This window comes from Puntigrus tetrazona, chromosome 7 (genome assembly GCF_018831695.1).
Source record: "Puntigrus tetrazona isolate hp1 chromosome 7, ASM1883169v1, whole genome shotgun sequence".
Classification (NCBI taxonomy): domain Eukaryota; kingdom Metazoa; phylum Chordata; class Actinopteri; order Cypriniformes; family Cyprinidae; genus Puntigrus; species Puntigrus tetrazona.
Window position 1 is genome coordinate 14,875,124 of NC_056705.1, and position 15,662 is coordinate 14,890,785.

At 38.6% G+C, this 15,662-nt stretch overlaps 1 protein-coding gene across 8 annotated transcripts; it reads left to right on the forward strand.

The window, feature by feature from the left end:
- Positions 1–1,644: 1,644 nt before the first annotated feature.
- mtm1 (myotubularin 1) lies at positions 1,645–15,535 on the forward strand. 8 transcript variants are annotated; one of them, XM_043245147.1, is made up of 17 exons: positions 1,662–1,726; positions 2,376–2,438; positions 3,695–3,778; positions 4,991–5,014; positions 5,624–5,696; positions 6,618–6,712; positions 7,381–7,491; positions 7,850–7,951; positions 8,144–8,227; positions 8,406–8,555; positions 9,364–9,549; positions 10,028–10,213; positions 10,300–10,503; positions 10,959–11,051; positions 11,361–11,474; positions 12,672–12,848; positions 13,580–15,535. In XM_043245147.1, exons 3-17 carry the CDS (start codon positions 3,716–3,718, stop codon positions 13,757–13,759), a joined length of 1,842 nt encoding a protein of 613 aa, XP_043101082.1. In that variant the 5' UTR covers positions 1,662–1,726; positions 2,376–2,438; positions 3,695–3,715; the 3' UTR covers positions 13,760–15,535. The 8 variants fall into 8 exon arrangements, with proteins under 8 accessions (XP_043101086.1, XP_043101080.1, XP_043101081.1 ...); XM_043245145.1 differs by lacking the exon at positions 2,376–2,438 and having other exon boundaries at positions 1,653–1,726; positions 3,575–3,778; XM_043245146.1 differs by lacking the exon at positions 2,376–2,438 and having other exon boundaries at positions 1,653–1,726.
- Positions 15,536–15,662: the final 127 nt, after the last annotated feature.

The window sequence follows — 15,662 nt, forward strand, 5'->3', positions numbered from 1 at the left end:
TCTTTGTGAATGCTTATCAGAACGAGGCGGGGACAAAATAATCACATTTGTGACACTGATTTAAGAGAGATAGTACCTTCTTTCATTACTTCAAACGGTTATATTTAATTACATATACAAAATGACATAACATTTTTACAGTTATGAATTAAGTCATTTCCTTCACAGTGTAGCTTTATTGTGGTAAATGATATCACTATTTTCTTATCTAGAAGTAACAAAATAATAATTAGTCTAATAAAGGCGCTCCAAAATATTGTGAGGTAATATTTTCTTACAATTACTCACTGAAATCATACAGGATTTAAGGAACTATGCGTCAAAGTGTATCTAAATTGTTTGATTTATTACAAGCTAAAGGTTATGCACGTACAGTCTCTGTTGTTGCACTCGGTTTCCTTAATGAAATGGATTAATATAAATAGCCATTTTGGTATAGTTCCTCTTAATGCTGTTTTATGGTTTTGACTGTTTCATTTTTAGATCAGCAGTTTTGCTTCCACATAAAGAGCGGCCTTTTGTTTCTGCATCAGCAGTCGATGGTTTTAGAAACTCATGTCTTCGTGTTTCGCAGTTACAGATAAGAGCTATTACCACGTAACTGAAGTCACCTTGATAATCCACTCTTTGAAATCCACAAGTATTTCAGAGTAATACAAAAATCTAGTTTGTCTTGCTTTCCAGAACCATAATTTGCACGAGATGCTGTGTGGACAAGCTCTAATGAAGTACAGTTAACTGCCATCTGTGAGAAGTGAATGGAATGATTGGTATGACTATGACACTGCAGGGATCAGATTGCACAGCCATCAGCTAGACTTCAGCTGCTGAGCAAAACTCTTTAGTTTGCACTTTTATGAAGGATGCTACCAGTTTAGTGGGTTAAATAAATACAGACAGTTTAATATCAAGAACACTAATGCAGTGTGTTTAGTATTATGACTGGTAAAGGTAAAGAAAAGATGTGACAGGACTAAAATAATTAATGGTCATCTGTAATTATATGGGACAATATCATGTTTAGGCTTGCACCTTTTTGTGTTTCTGAGGTAACGGTGTCATCATCTTTGAGAGAAATGGGCAACAGGTTAAACACACTTGAAGTTATTTGTTATCAAGCAACAACAGAGACCTGAAGTTTGTCCAAATTAGCTACTCTATTTCTGACCCTATAGCTCCACGCAATGTTGACTGTCAACACAGATGAGGAGAGTCATGCTAGTTGTCAAACATTTACACAAATAGGCTAGCCTATATATTAAAGATGTGATCTTGCGCTGATATTTAACTTTTTTGATTTTCACAAATACATTTGCAAAAGCAATTTTTTTTACCATTATCAACACAAACGAAATATACATGAAATATAGGGACAAATAGCCCAATTCTTTATTTTGTTAACTACCCATTTTTGCACATTAGATAGCTCCTGAAGTAAAAATATATTTATTTTGAGTGAAATATATAATAGGTTACGTTAGGATGCTTTTAGGTACCTTAATATTTGAAATCTTTTTTTCACGACAGAAACGTTAGCATGTTTTAAGAACGAGCTTCTATTTCACGTTCCTTATCAAAAATACAACTCCCTAAATTCCTTGCAGTATATGATTTGACAAGTAGCCAATGGGCGCCGCGACCGCTGTCACGTGACTCGGGCTGAGCGCTTCCTGCGGCGGTGCAAAACAGACTGGCGATCTGAGGAACGGAGAATTGCAGTTTCTGGGTAAGTAAAGACGTTTGCAAACCCAAGATCGCTCGGTTCGCACGTTATGACTTTTCGGCGAGGGTCTGGTCTGTATTTAGGGCTGCTCGGAGCGGACTCGGGGGTGAATGTAGCACTTGAGAGCTGCCGTAGAGATAGGCCCGAGCTATTTCCTGGTCCCAGTCCTGTGCTGGAATACATTCACAGTGGAAGAGCTTTCACGAAATCGCGAGAAGTTATAAAAGTGGACTTTTTAGACTCTCGAGAAGCTTGTTGTGGCGTGTATGTCGTTATCCTTCATTGTGTGTGAATGGAAGTGGGTACATGCACATATGGGCCAGATGAATACTGCTCATAATTTTCCATCACCTCATCACATAAGTTAGTGAAAGTGTGTAGCTGCTTTTGTCGTGATTGATCCGGCCATTTAAAGCCTCAGGGTGAGATTTTTTTTGGATTATGAGATTTTTAAGCATAACTGCCCTTGACCGGTTGATTTCATTCCTCTCTTATCTCTTAAGTTAAAAGCCATTTTCTTTATAGGCAGCAGGGGAAGAAGGCTGTAAATGTGCACCGTCATGTAAGAACCGCAACAGTCCTATCATCATTATAAATAACTCTCTCTCTCTCTCTCTCTCTCACTCTCTCTCTCTCTCTCTCTCTTACCCAGGCTGGTGCTGTAATCATTTACAAACCTGTCTCTGACCGCTAACCTTATGTGTCATTCCCTCAGGTGTCCATTTGAACCTCAAAGCTTCATATTTGCCCCACAATGACTCAGAGATCTGAACTTGTGTTTAACATTACAGTTCATGACAATTGTGTCAATTTTAGCCCAAATAGCGCTGACGTCGTTTGTATGCAAACATACTGCTGTGGTGTTTGTTGTGAACAAGAAGATGCTTGTGGCATGTTTGTTTTATAGGGTGGCTTTTATACAAACATCTTCGATATTTTTATTAAACAAATAATTACCTGTTTGTTTTCATTCGTGTCAATATTAATGAAAAAGGCTAATCGAAACAATCCGTGTCACAAAATCGGCGCAAAATCATTTAATATATATCCCACAATGCAGAGGATGTTCATTGACTTTCGCAGCCGTGGTTCTTTGTTTGCAGTATGTTTCATATTTTCCTCTCACTTCCACTCACATATGTGGTAGTTTCTGCACAGAAAATATTAAACATGACTTTTTGAGAACATTAGGGATCGTTGAAAATGGAAATTTGAATGGTTTGCATGTGACCAACGTCTTTTTCCAAACCATATTCTCTTCCCTCTCAGTTTTCGTAGCTGCCTGTCATACTGTTCTATTTCAAATTGTTTGGTTATGAACTTGTTTTTATCTTTCAGATTTAAACATTCGTCTGTTTGTATTGCAAATTAGTCTCGAGAATTATGCTTAATTACATATCGTACCATGGTAATGGTTATTAATAACGTTGTTAATAATTCATATCATGGTTATTAAGTGTCCTTACATGGGCTATCATTTAAAGGTTTGGGGTCAGTATGATTTTAGTTGAAGAAGAAGTCTATTCTTTACTCAGGAAGGAAGCAGCTAATTAATTGACAAGTGATCACAGGAATAATATTTTCAAAGTATGGTTTAAATAAATGCTGTTCTTACGAACTTTATATTCATCAAAGATAAGAAGAGACTTCTTTCAGAAAAATCGCTCTGACTCGTAACGTTTGAATGATAGTGTAGATGATTTGTAGTCATCTTTGAAGCTTTTGGTTTAATGCGTAAATAAAACCCTCTTCGTACCGTTTTTGCCCAGGAAAAAGCATTTTTATAAATGTGTAGCTGAAATGTGAGGTACCGATTTTAAAAATGTAGATGTCATGAATCTATTTTTATAGTGAGTCGACAGAAAATGTAGACAGGACAGCCTACAAATCTGAACTGCTAGCCAGCAGGAAAAAAAAAACAAAACAACTTTACAGTTGAGCTGAAAGAAAAATGACTTGTCTCTTGTGGAGGTGGAAGAAGCAAACCCAGCGATGGCCTCGGCTCCTATAGCACCTTACAACTCCAGTCCTCTGGGGAACAGCTCCAGCCCAAACGTGAGTGAAGCCTGCTTGCAGACATGCTGTAATTGTGCTCTCCTTTGACTCTGCCAGATTGTTTCTCATTTCTCCCCTTTTGCTTTACAAACTACAATATCCTGTAAGTGTGCAATGCTGTTGTTAGGAGGGTTAGACTTTCGTTTTCTGCATGAATTAATAATGCGCTTCACCGGTATCAATAGAGCTGCCCTTTGCTCTGCTTTTCTATAGTATTTAGCAGCCATAAAGATGTTATAGAATAGGCTTATGCTGCCTGCACGTCTCTTTTATTGACATTGCTTCTTTCACATTTGAGCTATTTTAAACTGCGCTTTCGAGAACGCATGCGGTATTCATGCTTTTAAAAATAGTTCGCTGCAAATTTTGAGTTGCTGCAAAAGCAAACGGCGTAGATGTATGATTCATTTAATTTAAAACAGGGTTAAAATGGTTCTGTAATGCAACATATTTTGTCACAATGTTAAAAAATAAAGGTGATGTCCATGTTATTTATCATCTATCTAGCTGACCTATTTTAAGATCGAAATGTGCACTCAGTCCAGCTTAGCTTTTCGGCGCGTATATAGAGTGATTAATAATGCGCTCGCATGTTGCTAAATGTGTGAAAATTTCGTAATTCAAATGGGAACTTGTCTTAGTGGTTAAAGCGAAATAGATTGTTTCCTTTAAAAGCACAGGGCCCCTCCCTACGTAAACACATGCATATGCAGTGTCTGGCTTGGCACATGTAACCTCTCTGGGCAGAGGGGATTCCAGGCAGACAGGGAGTTGGCACATCGCTAGCACTTGAGCCAGGAGACTGCTGTTCCATACATATGTTAGTGGAGCTGTAACACCTGGCAGGTGACAGGCAGCAGAACCCGAGTCTCCGTTTTTCCAGGGTCCCCGAGGACAGCTAGAGAGATTTTGTACAGAGAGCCGTCCATCTGTCTCTGTGATTGCCTCTGTTTGTCTCTTTTATCTCAGTCAGTCTCCTTTCTTTCTCTTTCTTTCTTTTTCCTATTGCAGCTTAATATGTAGAAACGACTATAACTAACTGAGCCATTTGTGCTTGATTTCCCAGATGGCTGTGAACAACTGCAGTCGAATGTCGCAGAAAATATACACTGTACCTTTAAGATGTCTTTAACATTGTCTCTTTTAATCCTCTTACTAGTTGGCTGTTTTTCATTCTCCCCCTTTCTCGTCTGTCCTCTTCTGTTTACGCAGCTACTTCTTATTTGTGTGAACCAGGTTAGTTTCCCAGCTAGGATCACTGTGTGTGTGTGTGTGTGTGTGTGTGTGTGTTTGGCTGCTCCATTTGTCATCTCGAGAACATGTACTAGACCATTACCCAGAAGCCCCTGCTTCACTCTGCCCACAGGGTTGTGACGTGCAAAACACTGAACAGCAGCAAAAGGCCGACAGAATAAACGACTACACGCAGCGAATGGCACTCTTAGCTCGCATTCCAGTTCACTAACCTTCAACTGGCAGCAGGAAAATAGCCCAGGGAAAGCCAATCTGGATCCCTGATCACACACACACACACACACACACACACACAGAGCATCAGACTGGTCCTCACAGACAGAGGGTGAAAGAGGACAGTCTCCTCTTACTCTTTATTTTCCTCTCTTCACTACTTCCTCTTCCATTCCTTTGACTCTCAGGTTTTTTTCCCCAGCATTTTTCTTTTCCTCTGATCAGATGCCACTGAGTACAGTTATGTCTGGACTAGAACTGTAGTGTATTAATGTTGTGAGTAGTGTAGAAACGGTTGTGATCGTCCTCATTCGAGAACGTTTGTATGCGTGTGGAGATGCGCCCATGTCAACCCAATGTTCCTACATGTTTTGACAGGCGTCCAGAGAGAGCCTGAAGATGGAGCCGCTGGCAGATGTTGCCATGCTGCCGGGAGAAGAGAGAGTGATCGGTGAGTGAGAGCATGCGTGTGCTTCTGGGCTCTTATTGAAAAAAAAATTATTCTGATATCTCCATAAGCATTTTGATCACACTTGTATATTTTAAAATGCACTTTAAGATTGACGATTTGAAATGTTCAAATAACAGGCTAGTTCTGAAACTGATGGTTCAAAATCGTTGATTAAAACCTATGCGCTGTTTCTCTGCTAAAACTATTAATGTGAAATAATTTAAGACTCATAAGTTGAGCATCCAGATTGTGTGCGGTTAGAAAAATCGCTCTGCATGCATACAGTACATGTGAAACTACTATGGAATTTGTCATGTGCACTGTATACATTACATTAGCATAGCACCTAAAATGCTTAATAATACACATAAGTGAGTCAAGACTTGTTGCATGCTAATCATTGCCTAAGTGCTGTGAATCAAGCTCAGTATTTAAAGGGTTTTAAGTTTAAAATCATGGGGGACGCAACTGTTCATTTATGCACCATTTAGTACATCACACTCCAATCCACTGGGTGGCAGAAATGTTCACCTGCTGCGTTATATATACTTTTTTTTTTTTTTTAACGAATGTCTGGCAAACCAAGGTATTGACAAGGATGAAGCTTTGCACAGTTGTATTTAATACTAATAGGCGTAGATTATAATTAATAATAGAGGGCTATCAAAATGAGTATCTGGCAGGTCATGTGATCTCAAAATGGCAGCCCCTATGTATTGGGACCACTCTTTTTTTTTATATAAAATATTCTTGTATTGAACAATGATAGGACTGGAGTCTTTATTTAAAGTGAGTGTACAATGTTTTGGCAACATGTTCGTCAAGAGTAACTTTAATGCACCTTGAATTGTTTCACACAGACATTTTAAGACAAAATAAATGCTGAGCTTTATTTGTATTTTGTACTCTTTCAATCCTCAGATAAAGACATCATATACATCTGCCCTTTTAATGCTGCAGTCAAAGGAAAGGTGTTTATCACCAACTACAGACTCTACTTCAAGAACACTGACTCAGTAAGAGAAAGATTCAGTTTCATTTCCTAATACTGCAACACGTTATTTCTCTACATGTTCAGACACAGTCATTCTGAGGCCATGTCAGGTGCTCCTTTAAAACCAGCTTATCCATTTCTTTCTGTCTTAGTTTTTTTTTAAATCTCAATTTCTACTTTGAAGGCATGTTTCTGCATTCTTTATTTTGGATACATTTTTAGTGTCCACCTTTTGTTATTGCACACATCTGTTGGTCTGTATTAAAACAGAAAAGAGAAGGATATGAGAGGACAGGAAGAAGGAGGGATTTCGTATCACATCATATCAGAGAAAGGCTTTCATCTCGGGTTCTGGCTCTGTCCTTGGCTGGCACATGGTAGCGGACACCTGCAGCCCTGTTATGTGGATGTTTTGATCGTTGCTGTGGTCCGTTGCCATGATCTGTCAGCCTGGAAATGTGTCAGAAACCTTGGTTATATTAATCAATATAGTAATGCAAACAACTAAGTTGTTAGCGGACTTGTTAGATGGAAACTTCAAAGACTTACAAAGACTTCAAAGACTTACACAAACTTAATGTGAGATGCTTTAGCACATGTTTACTTTAATTGCAAGGAAACTAAAAGTGTCACTTCTGAGGTGTATGGTACATACATATGTGTAAGATTGATGTCACTTCCTGTCTAAAGGATACACCAGTTACCCTGGATGTGCCATTAGGTGTCATAAGCCGCGTAGAGAAGATGGGTGGAGCGTCCAGTCGGGGAGAGAACTCCTATGGCCTTGAAATCACCTGCAAGGTATCGCTCTCACACAGCATATTCACATTGCATAACCGTTAACGTTTGGGAAAGCAAATGAGAGGAAAGGTGGTAGTAGGATCCTCAAGTATCGCAACCCAGATTTGATCTTCACATACTGCATGCGTAGTATCACACAGTTTTTGATATCCTCTAGCTCCAAAAACGATTTTTTTTTTCTATAAATGTCAGTAACTTCATGTGTTTAAGAGCACTTATTTACAGCTTCTGCTTTGAATGTAAACCACTATAGTATGAAAATGTGGTTAGAGCAGGTTAAGTTACAGCATCCTCTTTTTGAAAGTCTGACATTCTTAATGCTCCAATCATTTTGTGTGTGTGTGTGTGTGTGTGTCAGGACATGAGGAACCTGCGATTTGCTCTGAAGCAAGAAGGCCACAGTCGAAGAGACATCTTTGAAATTATTTTCAAATATGCTTTCCCACTGTCTCACGGAATGGTTAGTGATTGTTTTTTACTCTTTACTCTCAAATGCAATTTTTTAGACAGAAATGATTTAGAACTAAACTGATCTTTGTGCAGTGCGATTAAGTGTTGTTTCAACAATTCAGCATTTCACAACTGGCTTTCATCAGTAGTAGAATGCATGAAATACTGGTTTAACTTACTCTCTAACTTTTAACTTTCACAGCAACTCTTTGCCTTTCTGAGTCAGGAGAAGCATGAGGAGAATGGCTGGAACGTTTATGAGGCCTTGGAAGAGTACAGGAGGCAGGTGAGGACCAGATGCCAGGTCTTGCGATAGCGTAGAAGCAGTCGTGCTGACCTTGTTCATCTTTATCACGCTCGCCATTCACTTGCAAATATAATAATTCTAATGTAATGGCGTACAATACTTCACAGTGTACTTTTACTAAAGGTTGTGTGTTGTTTTTTTTTATTCCACTTTTTAGGGTATACCCAATAGCGAATGGAGGGTCACTTTCATCAATAAGACCTACGAGCTGTGTGACACCTATCCCACAATCCTTGTTGTTCCGTATAAGGCCACAGATGAAGATCTTAAAAGAGTCGCTACCTTCCGATCCCGCTGCCGCATCCCGGTGAGCTCTTTTACGTTTGACCAGTACGACAGGCCAGAATCATGGTGTGGTTTTTGTTAGAAGGTCTTACTCGAGGTTCTGCTGCGTAATGCAGGCTGTTTAGTGGACATTTATCTCATTGTATGTTTACTATGATATGTGGATGGATATTTATTATTTATATCTCGTATTAGATATAAAATGACATAGATGCATTAATATTAAAATTCTGTCTAATGCAGTAAGCTAATAATTATTTGTTGTGGCTGATGAACAATAAATGCCCAATATTATAAATCTATGCTAGTTTTTTTGTCAAAATTAAAGAAAATATAAATTTCTAAAAACATAAATGCTGTAAGTGGATTTAAACATCTCATTATTATAATGCACAGTATGAAAATAGAAGATTCATTTTGTGATCTACTAAAGATAAAGGGTGATTAACAGCTTTATTACATTGATAATGTTTTTAAAAATTAAGTGAACATTACATGTCAGATGATGTCATTTTAATTTAAAATTAAGGAAGCATGCACAATTGTGGACAATATAATATCCTATATATATATATATATATATATATATATATATATATATATATATATATATATATATATATATAATATATGTATATATATATGTATGTATATGTATGTATGTTTACTAATAAAAACAATACTGGCAATATGATATTGATGCAAATTATGCATCCCTAGATGATGTTAAACTTTGTTTGTTTCCTCATCTGTAATTCAACAAGGCATTTTTCTATGTTCGTTGACAACTTTACCATCTGTAATGATGATGAGTTTTCTTCCCCTTTTAGGTGTTGTCATGGTTCCATAAAGAGAACCATGCTGTGATCTCGCGGTGTAGCCAGCCTTTGGTGGGAATGAGCGGCAAGCGCAACAAAGATGATGAACGTTATTTGGACGTAATCCGCGAGGCCAATGGTACTACCAAACTCACCATCTATGACGCCAGGCCTAATGTCAATGCTGTGGCAAACAAGGTAAGATTCAAGTTACTAATCAATGGGGATTATTTCCAGATCTGAGAGATTCAAATTAATTTCCAAGAATGAATATGGATATGAAAACCCTCTTTGTTTACCTCATATCTAACTTATGGCCTTATCCACTGAAGGTATGGGCTGCTTTCTGTTTTCCAGTCAGTCTTGGACTCTTGGTTTGTATTAGACAAACAAAGCTGTTTGCTTTTGCATGAGTATGTTTTAATTTATCGTGTGTTGCCAAACTAATATAAGCGAAACCAACCACAATGTGGACCCAGAAGTGGAACACAGTGATGCTTGAAAGCTATGCCACTCTGAACACCGCTGATGGAGCATTTTGAAATGGCATTATTGATCCAATATTTTTCTTGCACAATGTGTTTAGCTACATGAAGTGTGAAAGCAAGTGTGCAGAATGTTTCTGCGTGATCACATATTTTAACCTGTGCACCTCTTCTCACCTCTTGCTCACCAGGCCACAGGAGGGGGTTACGAGGGCGACGATGCATATCAGAACGCTGAGCTGGTCTTTCTGGATATCCATAATATCCATGTCATGAGGGAGTCGCTGAAGAAGTTAAAGGACATTGTCTACCCCAATGTGGAGGAGTCTCACTGGCTCTCCAGCCTGGAGTCCACCCACTGGCTAGAGCATATTAAGGTTGAAGGTTTTTTTTTTTGTTGTGGTTGTTTTTATGCATACTTATATATATTATAAAACTGTAACTACCTTCCTTTTTACTGTAGCTGGTGCTATCAGGGGCCATCCAGGTGGCTGATAAGGTGTCTTCTGGGAGCTCTGTGGTTGTGCACTGCAGTGACGGCTGGGACCGCACAGCTCAGCTCACCTCTCTGGCTATGCTAATGCTGGATTCATACTACAGGACTCTCAGGGGCTTCCAGGTGCTGCTGGAGAAGGAATGGATCGGCTTCGGACACAAGTTCGCTTCAGTGAGTTTAAACTTTTGCATCTGTTAATCGACACATTTAGCGCTTGAACTTTGAAGTCTGTCAGCCATGTTATTAGGTGATTTAAAGAGTTGATGGAGCATAAATAAGTGTAAACCAGGGGTGCAACTGCCAACGCACATCGTGCTGCGTTCGTTGTCATGGGAACATCCCAGCTGAAGATAATGAGGATATTATTATACATCACTCACAGACAAGTGCATTTCAAACCACTAAATAATGACACACACGTGCTCTCAGAGTTTCTGCTAACGAGGAGATAAGGATGATCACTTTGATGATTTGGAAAATGACCATGAGTCGTACAGCACACGATACGTGAATTGTTACACCCATAGTGCAAACTACATCTGAGAGTATTAGCTTCTGTGTAAACACAACAATTTATCATTATCTCTTGTTATTAATGTTGTGTGTGTGTGTGTGTGTGTGTGTAGAGAATCGGCCATGGAGACAAAAACCATGCAGATCAGGACAGGTCACCTATCTTTGTGCAGTTTATTGACTGCGTGTGGCAAATGACTAAACAGGTATGGATCTCATTGTCTTTGCATGTGAACTATCATGCTGCTCCAAACCTGCATGGCTTTCTTGGTTTTGCCGCTGTTCAATCATTTAAATATATGGAGCCTTGAGAGAGATTTGAAACAACTGTTGTCTGCATTCTTATAACTCAAGTTGCCTTACGATGCCGTAGAATGCCGTTTTTTGTTTAAATGATTCCATAAAGAACATTTAACATCTGAAACATGGAAAATTATTTTATCCAACTAATTAGAGTTTAATGTATTAATGCAAGTAAATCTCTTTTAACTTTTGTGTCTCTCCCACGTCTACAGTTCCCAACAGCGTTTGAGTTCAATGAACGTCTCCTGGTGGTAATCTTGGATCACCTGTACAGCTGCCGCTTTGGCACTTTCCTCTACAACTGCGAGAGTGCCCGTGAAAGCAATGTAAGAAACAACACACACACACACACACACACACACACACACATACACATCACAAACAATTGGTATGTCAGTGCTATTAAACTACATTAATATGCAGACCTTGAATGTCCTATCTGCCCTGAATATCTGTAAAGTGTTTATATATATAAAGTATTTAATAACGCAATCTATCATTATATTTTTTACTGATTTTTGAGCTTCTAAAAATTGCTCTTCCAGATGTTCTCCACTCTACCTTTCTTTAACGTCATCACACCTTTGTCTCTAAATCTCTGAAGTCCAATCTTCTTCACTGTTTATTAGAGGCCACTTGTCATCAGTGAGATATATTGGCCTTTGCTTGCTTTCTCTCACACGCACACATTGCTTTTTATTTCTCTCTGTGCTCATTGTGTGAAGTAGAGCATGAGTAAAAGGGATGCTTCAGTGACTCTCAGTCAGAGTAGAATGCACTTTGGGGAGATGAAACATTCATTCTGGTGGCCCTCTAGAGCAGTCCACCGCAACAACAGTGTTAGGGAACAAAGTCCCACTTTACATCTATTGCTAACCACAGGATTCAATACCTTACCTGCTGTATTACCAATATATTCAACAGCTTTACGGCTGATTCTGTATTGCCACTTAAATCACCTGTACTTTGGCTCATATTAGAATGATTTCTGAAGGATCACGTGACAATGAAGACTAAAGTAATGGCTACTGATTTCCTATCACAGGAATAAAATACAATTAAAAAAACTTAATCGTAGAAAACAGTTATTTTAAATTGAAATCATATCTCACAACATGACACGCATTAGTTATTCCAAATTTTTGACTGGTAGTGTTAACTGCTTTTATTTTGTTTAACCTGGAATGGTACTCCAGACCGGTTACTCCAAATTAAAATGAAAATTTTAAAAGCTTCATTCTTCTTCAGAAACAAAATTGAAGATATTTTAGATGAAAACCAGGAGACTGTGTTGACCGCCAAGTACTGAATACAGTCAGGGTCTAGAAAAGTATGAAAGACAGAAAAACAATAAACAAAGCTTTTACGGGTTTGGAACAACACTGTGGTAAGTGATTAACGACAAAATTGTCATTTTGGGATGGAGTAACCTTTTAAGATTCACTTTAAATGATGGTGCAGTGTTTATTCAAAATGCTAACTTTCTGATTCTTCTATTCTTTCCATGTCGTTTCATTCACTAGAACGTTCGGGCGAAGACAGTGTCTCTGTGGTCTTTTATCAATAGTGACACATCCTTGTATATAAACCCCTTCTACACACCTGAGTCCAGTCGCGTGCTTTACCCTGTAGCCAGCATGCGCCACCTAGAGCTTTGGGTGACTTATTACATCAGGTGGAACCCTCGCATTCAACACCAGGTATCAGTATACATTCACAATCACGCTGTAGTTTATATAGCATTTTGTATGTTGTGTATGGTGACACTTTAGGTTATATACAAACAGAGGGGAGAAAAAGCATGTGCATCTTTTTTATAGTGGGTGTTTTTGCCTCTGGGTGGGATTGAGTGGTTATGTGTGTGTGTGTGTGTGTGTGTGTGTGTGTCTGCACACCCGATTCAGTGGTGCAGAAAATCCTCTCTCTCCAGTTTAATTACGTCCTGACTGGCACTGCAGTGAACTGTCACTCAGAACGTCCTTATCACCACACACACACACACACACACACACACACTTGCATTCTGTTACAGCGGTTTTGCAGGAGCTGCTCCAGCATTGGCATAAATAAGCATTTTACCATATTAGTCATAACAAAGATTAATGCTGTTTACCATTTACATATTAAATGCCAACAAAACAATAGACTAGAAAGCGTTTATTTAAATGTACAGACAATAATGCCACATTTTGAGCATTAATCTGGATATTCTTATTATAATCATCTAGCTATAGATTAATACTAAATGCTTGTCCAAGAACTAGTATTCCAACATCTTATGTGCACCAAAAGACATTTCTATCATAAAAATGCAGATGCGATCAGTTTCCTTTATTTGAAGTCAAAGAGTGTTTTTGCTGCCCTCTGGTGTCTATTAGACACATTTTTCACTTCACATGTGTGCATGTTTTTGTATATTTGTGCGCATCAGCAACAGAGCCCAGTGGAGCAGCGCTATAAGGAGCTACTGGCGTTGAGGGATCAGTACCTGAAGAAACTGGAGGAACTGCAGCTCTCAGACTCCGCCCCCTCCACCCACTTGACAAACAGCTCCACCCCCAACGCTGCCACGCCCAATCAGCACATCACACACTTACAGACACCATTTTGATCCCACTCACAAACTGTTACAGACGTTGGACATTTGTACATAGCAATAGTGATAATTATGGTAACAATTTAGTAGTGATGTCGATGATAACGAGTAACAAAACAATTATGCAATAAACCACAGTACGGCCTTCATCACGCAAAAAAAAAAAAAAAAAGGTTAAATGAAAAGAGAAGCCTTAAAGTGACAGCGCTGTTTTTTTTTTTTTTTCACGCCACAAATCATGGATGAAAGTGAGTCAGATTATGGGATACTGTTTGGAACGGTCGCGTGACGATTGATAGTGATGGAATCAGACGGACGTATGTGGATTGTGTGTTGCGTTACGTGTGTTATTAGGGTTCTAAAGTGTTCAGATCGGAGTGGAGAACATTTTTGAATGTTGAGGACTAGGAATAGGCATCTAAATGGTGTTCAGAGAGTGCTGGTCTTGTAAACCGTAGTATATGTGGTGTCCAGTCAATCCAGTATCAAGCAGGGTCCTCAGCCTTTGGTAGAGCAATCGTTTCATTAGTATTCTTGGGTTAACTGCTTGACAAACTCAAATGGCTGACCTCAAAGGGTAAAGGAAGCAGATATGTTGTCTAAATTGTTACTTTTTCCTCCGTAAATGTCATTCGCTGCTCAGGTGAGAGTATGATGTTGTAGGAAAATGTTCCGAAGCGATTAATGTCAGCTTGTTGAGCAGAACCAGGGTTTTTTTAAGTGAGCGACGTGGATACCTTTTCGGTGCCTTTACTCATATCTGAGGTTTTCAGGTGTATATTTTATAGCGAGACGTTGTTGTTTTTTTTGTTTATGGCTGCATCAGTGGTAGAACAGAGTGATTTCCATTCACTGTGCGTTTGAGCAACAGGTTGTTTCTTCTCCTGCTGAGTTCTGGAGTTGAACAGTTTGGAGCCCTACATGCTTTACCCCATAAAACGACGTACAGTCGCCACGGAAAGCAAATATTTTGTTTCTGATGGAGCTGACAGTATTGCTCCCAATGAGACGCGGTGTAGTCTTTTGGGTAGGACGGAGCGGCTCGGATATGAAGCGGTGCATTTGAGCTGTCCCTTATTCAACCTTTTCTTGGGGAAGAGAGTGGTGACTGACACGGGGTTAGAGAAGAGGGCTACATTGAGTCATTGCTCATGCTGCCTTGGAAAAGACTTCTAAAGACTTTGCCCTCAATGAGGATATGAAGTTTAGACCATAGTGTGTGAAGAAGACAAATAATTTCAATAAACAAACAAACCATTTGCGGTTGGTTGTTTTTAGGGGGGATAAAAAAAAGACAGAAATCTATTTTTTATTTTGTACAAGTACCAGAACAATGTAATTACCTCAAACAAAAAACCTATTTTACTGTTGAAAGTTCTATTGTTGTAAAATATAATTATTTTATTCAGTGTAAAATTTGACAGTTTTATAAAAAGGAAAGTGATTAGAAAAAAATGTTTTGGTTGGTTTTGGTAATTGTAGGTAATTTTTTGGACATCCTCTTATAATTTTTTTTTTTTTAAAACGGGCATTTAGGTTTTGCTTTGTAACATTTTAAAGATCTGAGAATGATCTGGTTCTGTAGGGAATTCTTTTGTTCTCAATCCCATCGCGTGAGATTGAGTGAAGGAAAGCTGCACTCTTTTTTTCTGACATTATCTTAAGTTAGACATGATAGTTTAGAGGGATCTATTTGTGTTTTGTATTCCCACATGTATCCTTTATTTGTTGGCCAGCTATTGTTCTGTACATAATGCTGATTAAATTAATTTAAAGAGTTCACATGGAAAAGACTCTATGCTCGTTATTCCAGACATTTTGATTTAATGACACAAGGCAGTAAATGTTACTTACATTCTTGTTATATGAAGTACTTACATAGCATGTAAACTACCCAAAGCGATTTACCACAGAGTGG

Excerpts from the sequence above, each read along its gene's own strand:
- mtm1 (XM_043245152.1), top strand. The coding sequence starts at position 1,773 with ATGACTTTTCGGCGAGGGTCTGGTCTGTATTTAGGGCTGCTCGGAGCG. Across the intron at positions 5,697-6,617 it reads GGGAGAAGAGAGAGTGATCG|ATAAAGACATCATATACATC; the intron begins GTGAGTGAGAGC and ends TTCAATCCTCAG. Across the intron at positions 12,849-13,579 it reads ACCCTCGCATTCAACACCAG|CAACAGAGCCCAGTGGAGCA; the intron begins GTATCAGTATAC and ends TGTGCGCATCAG.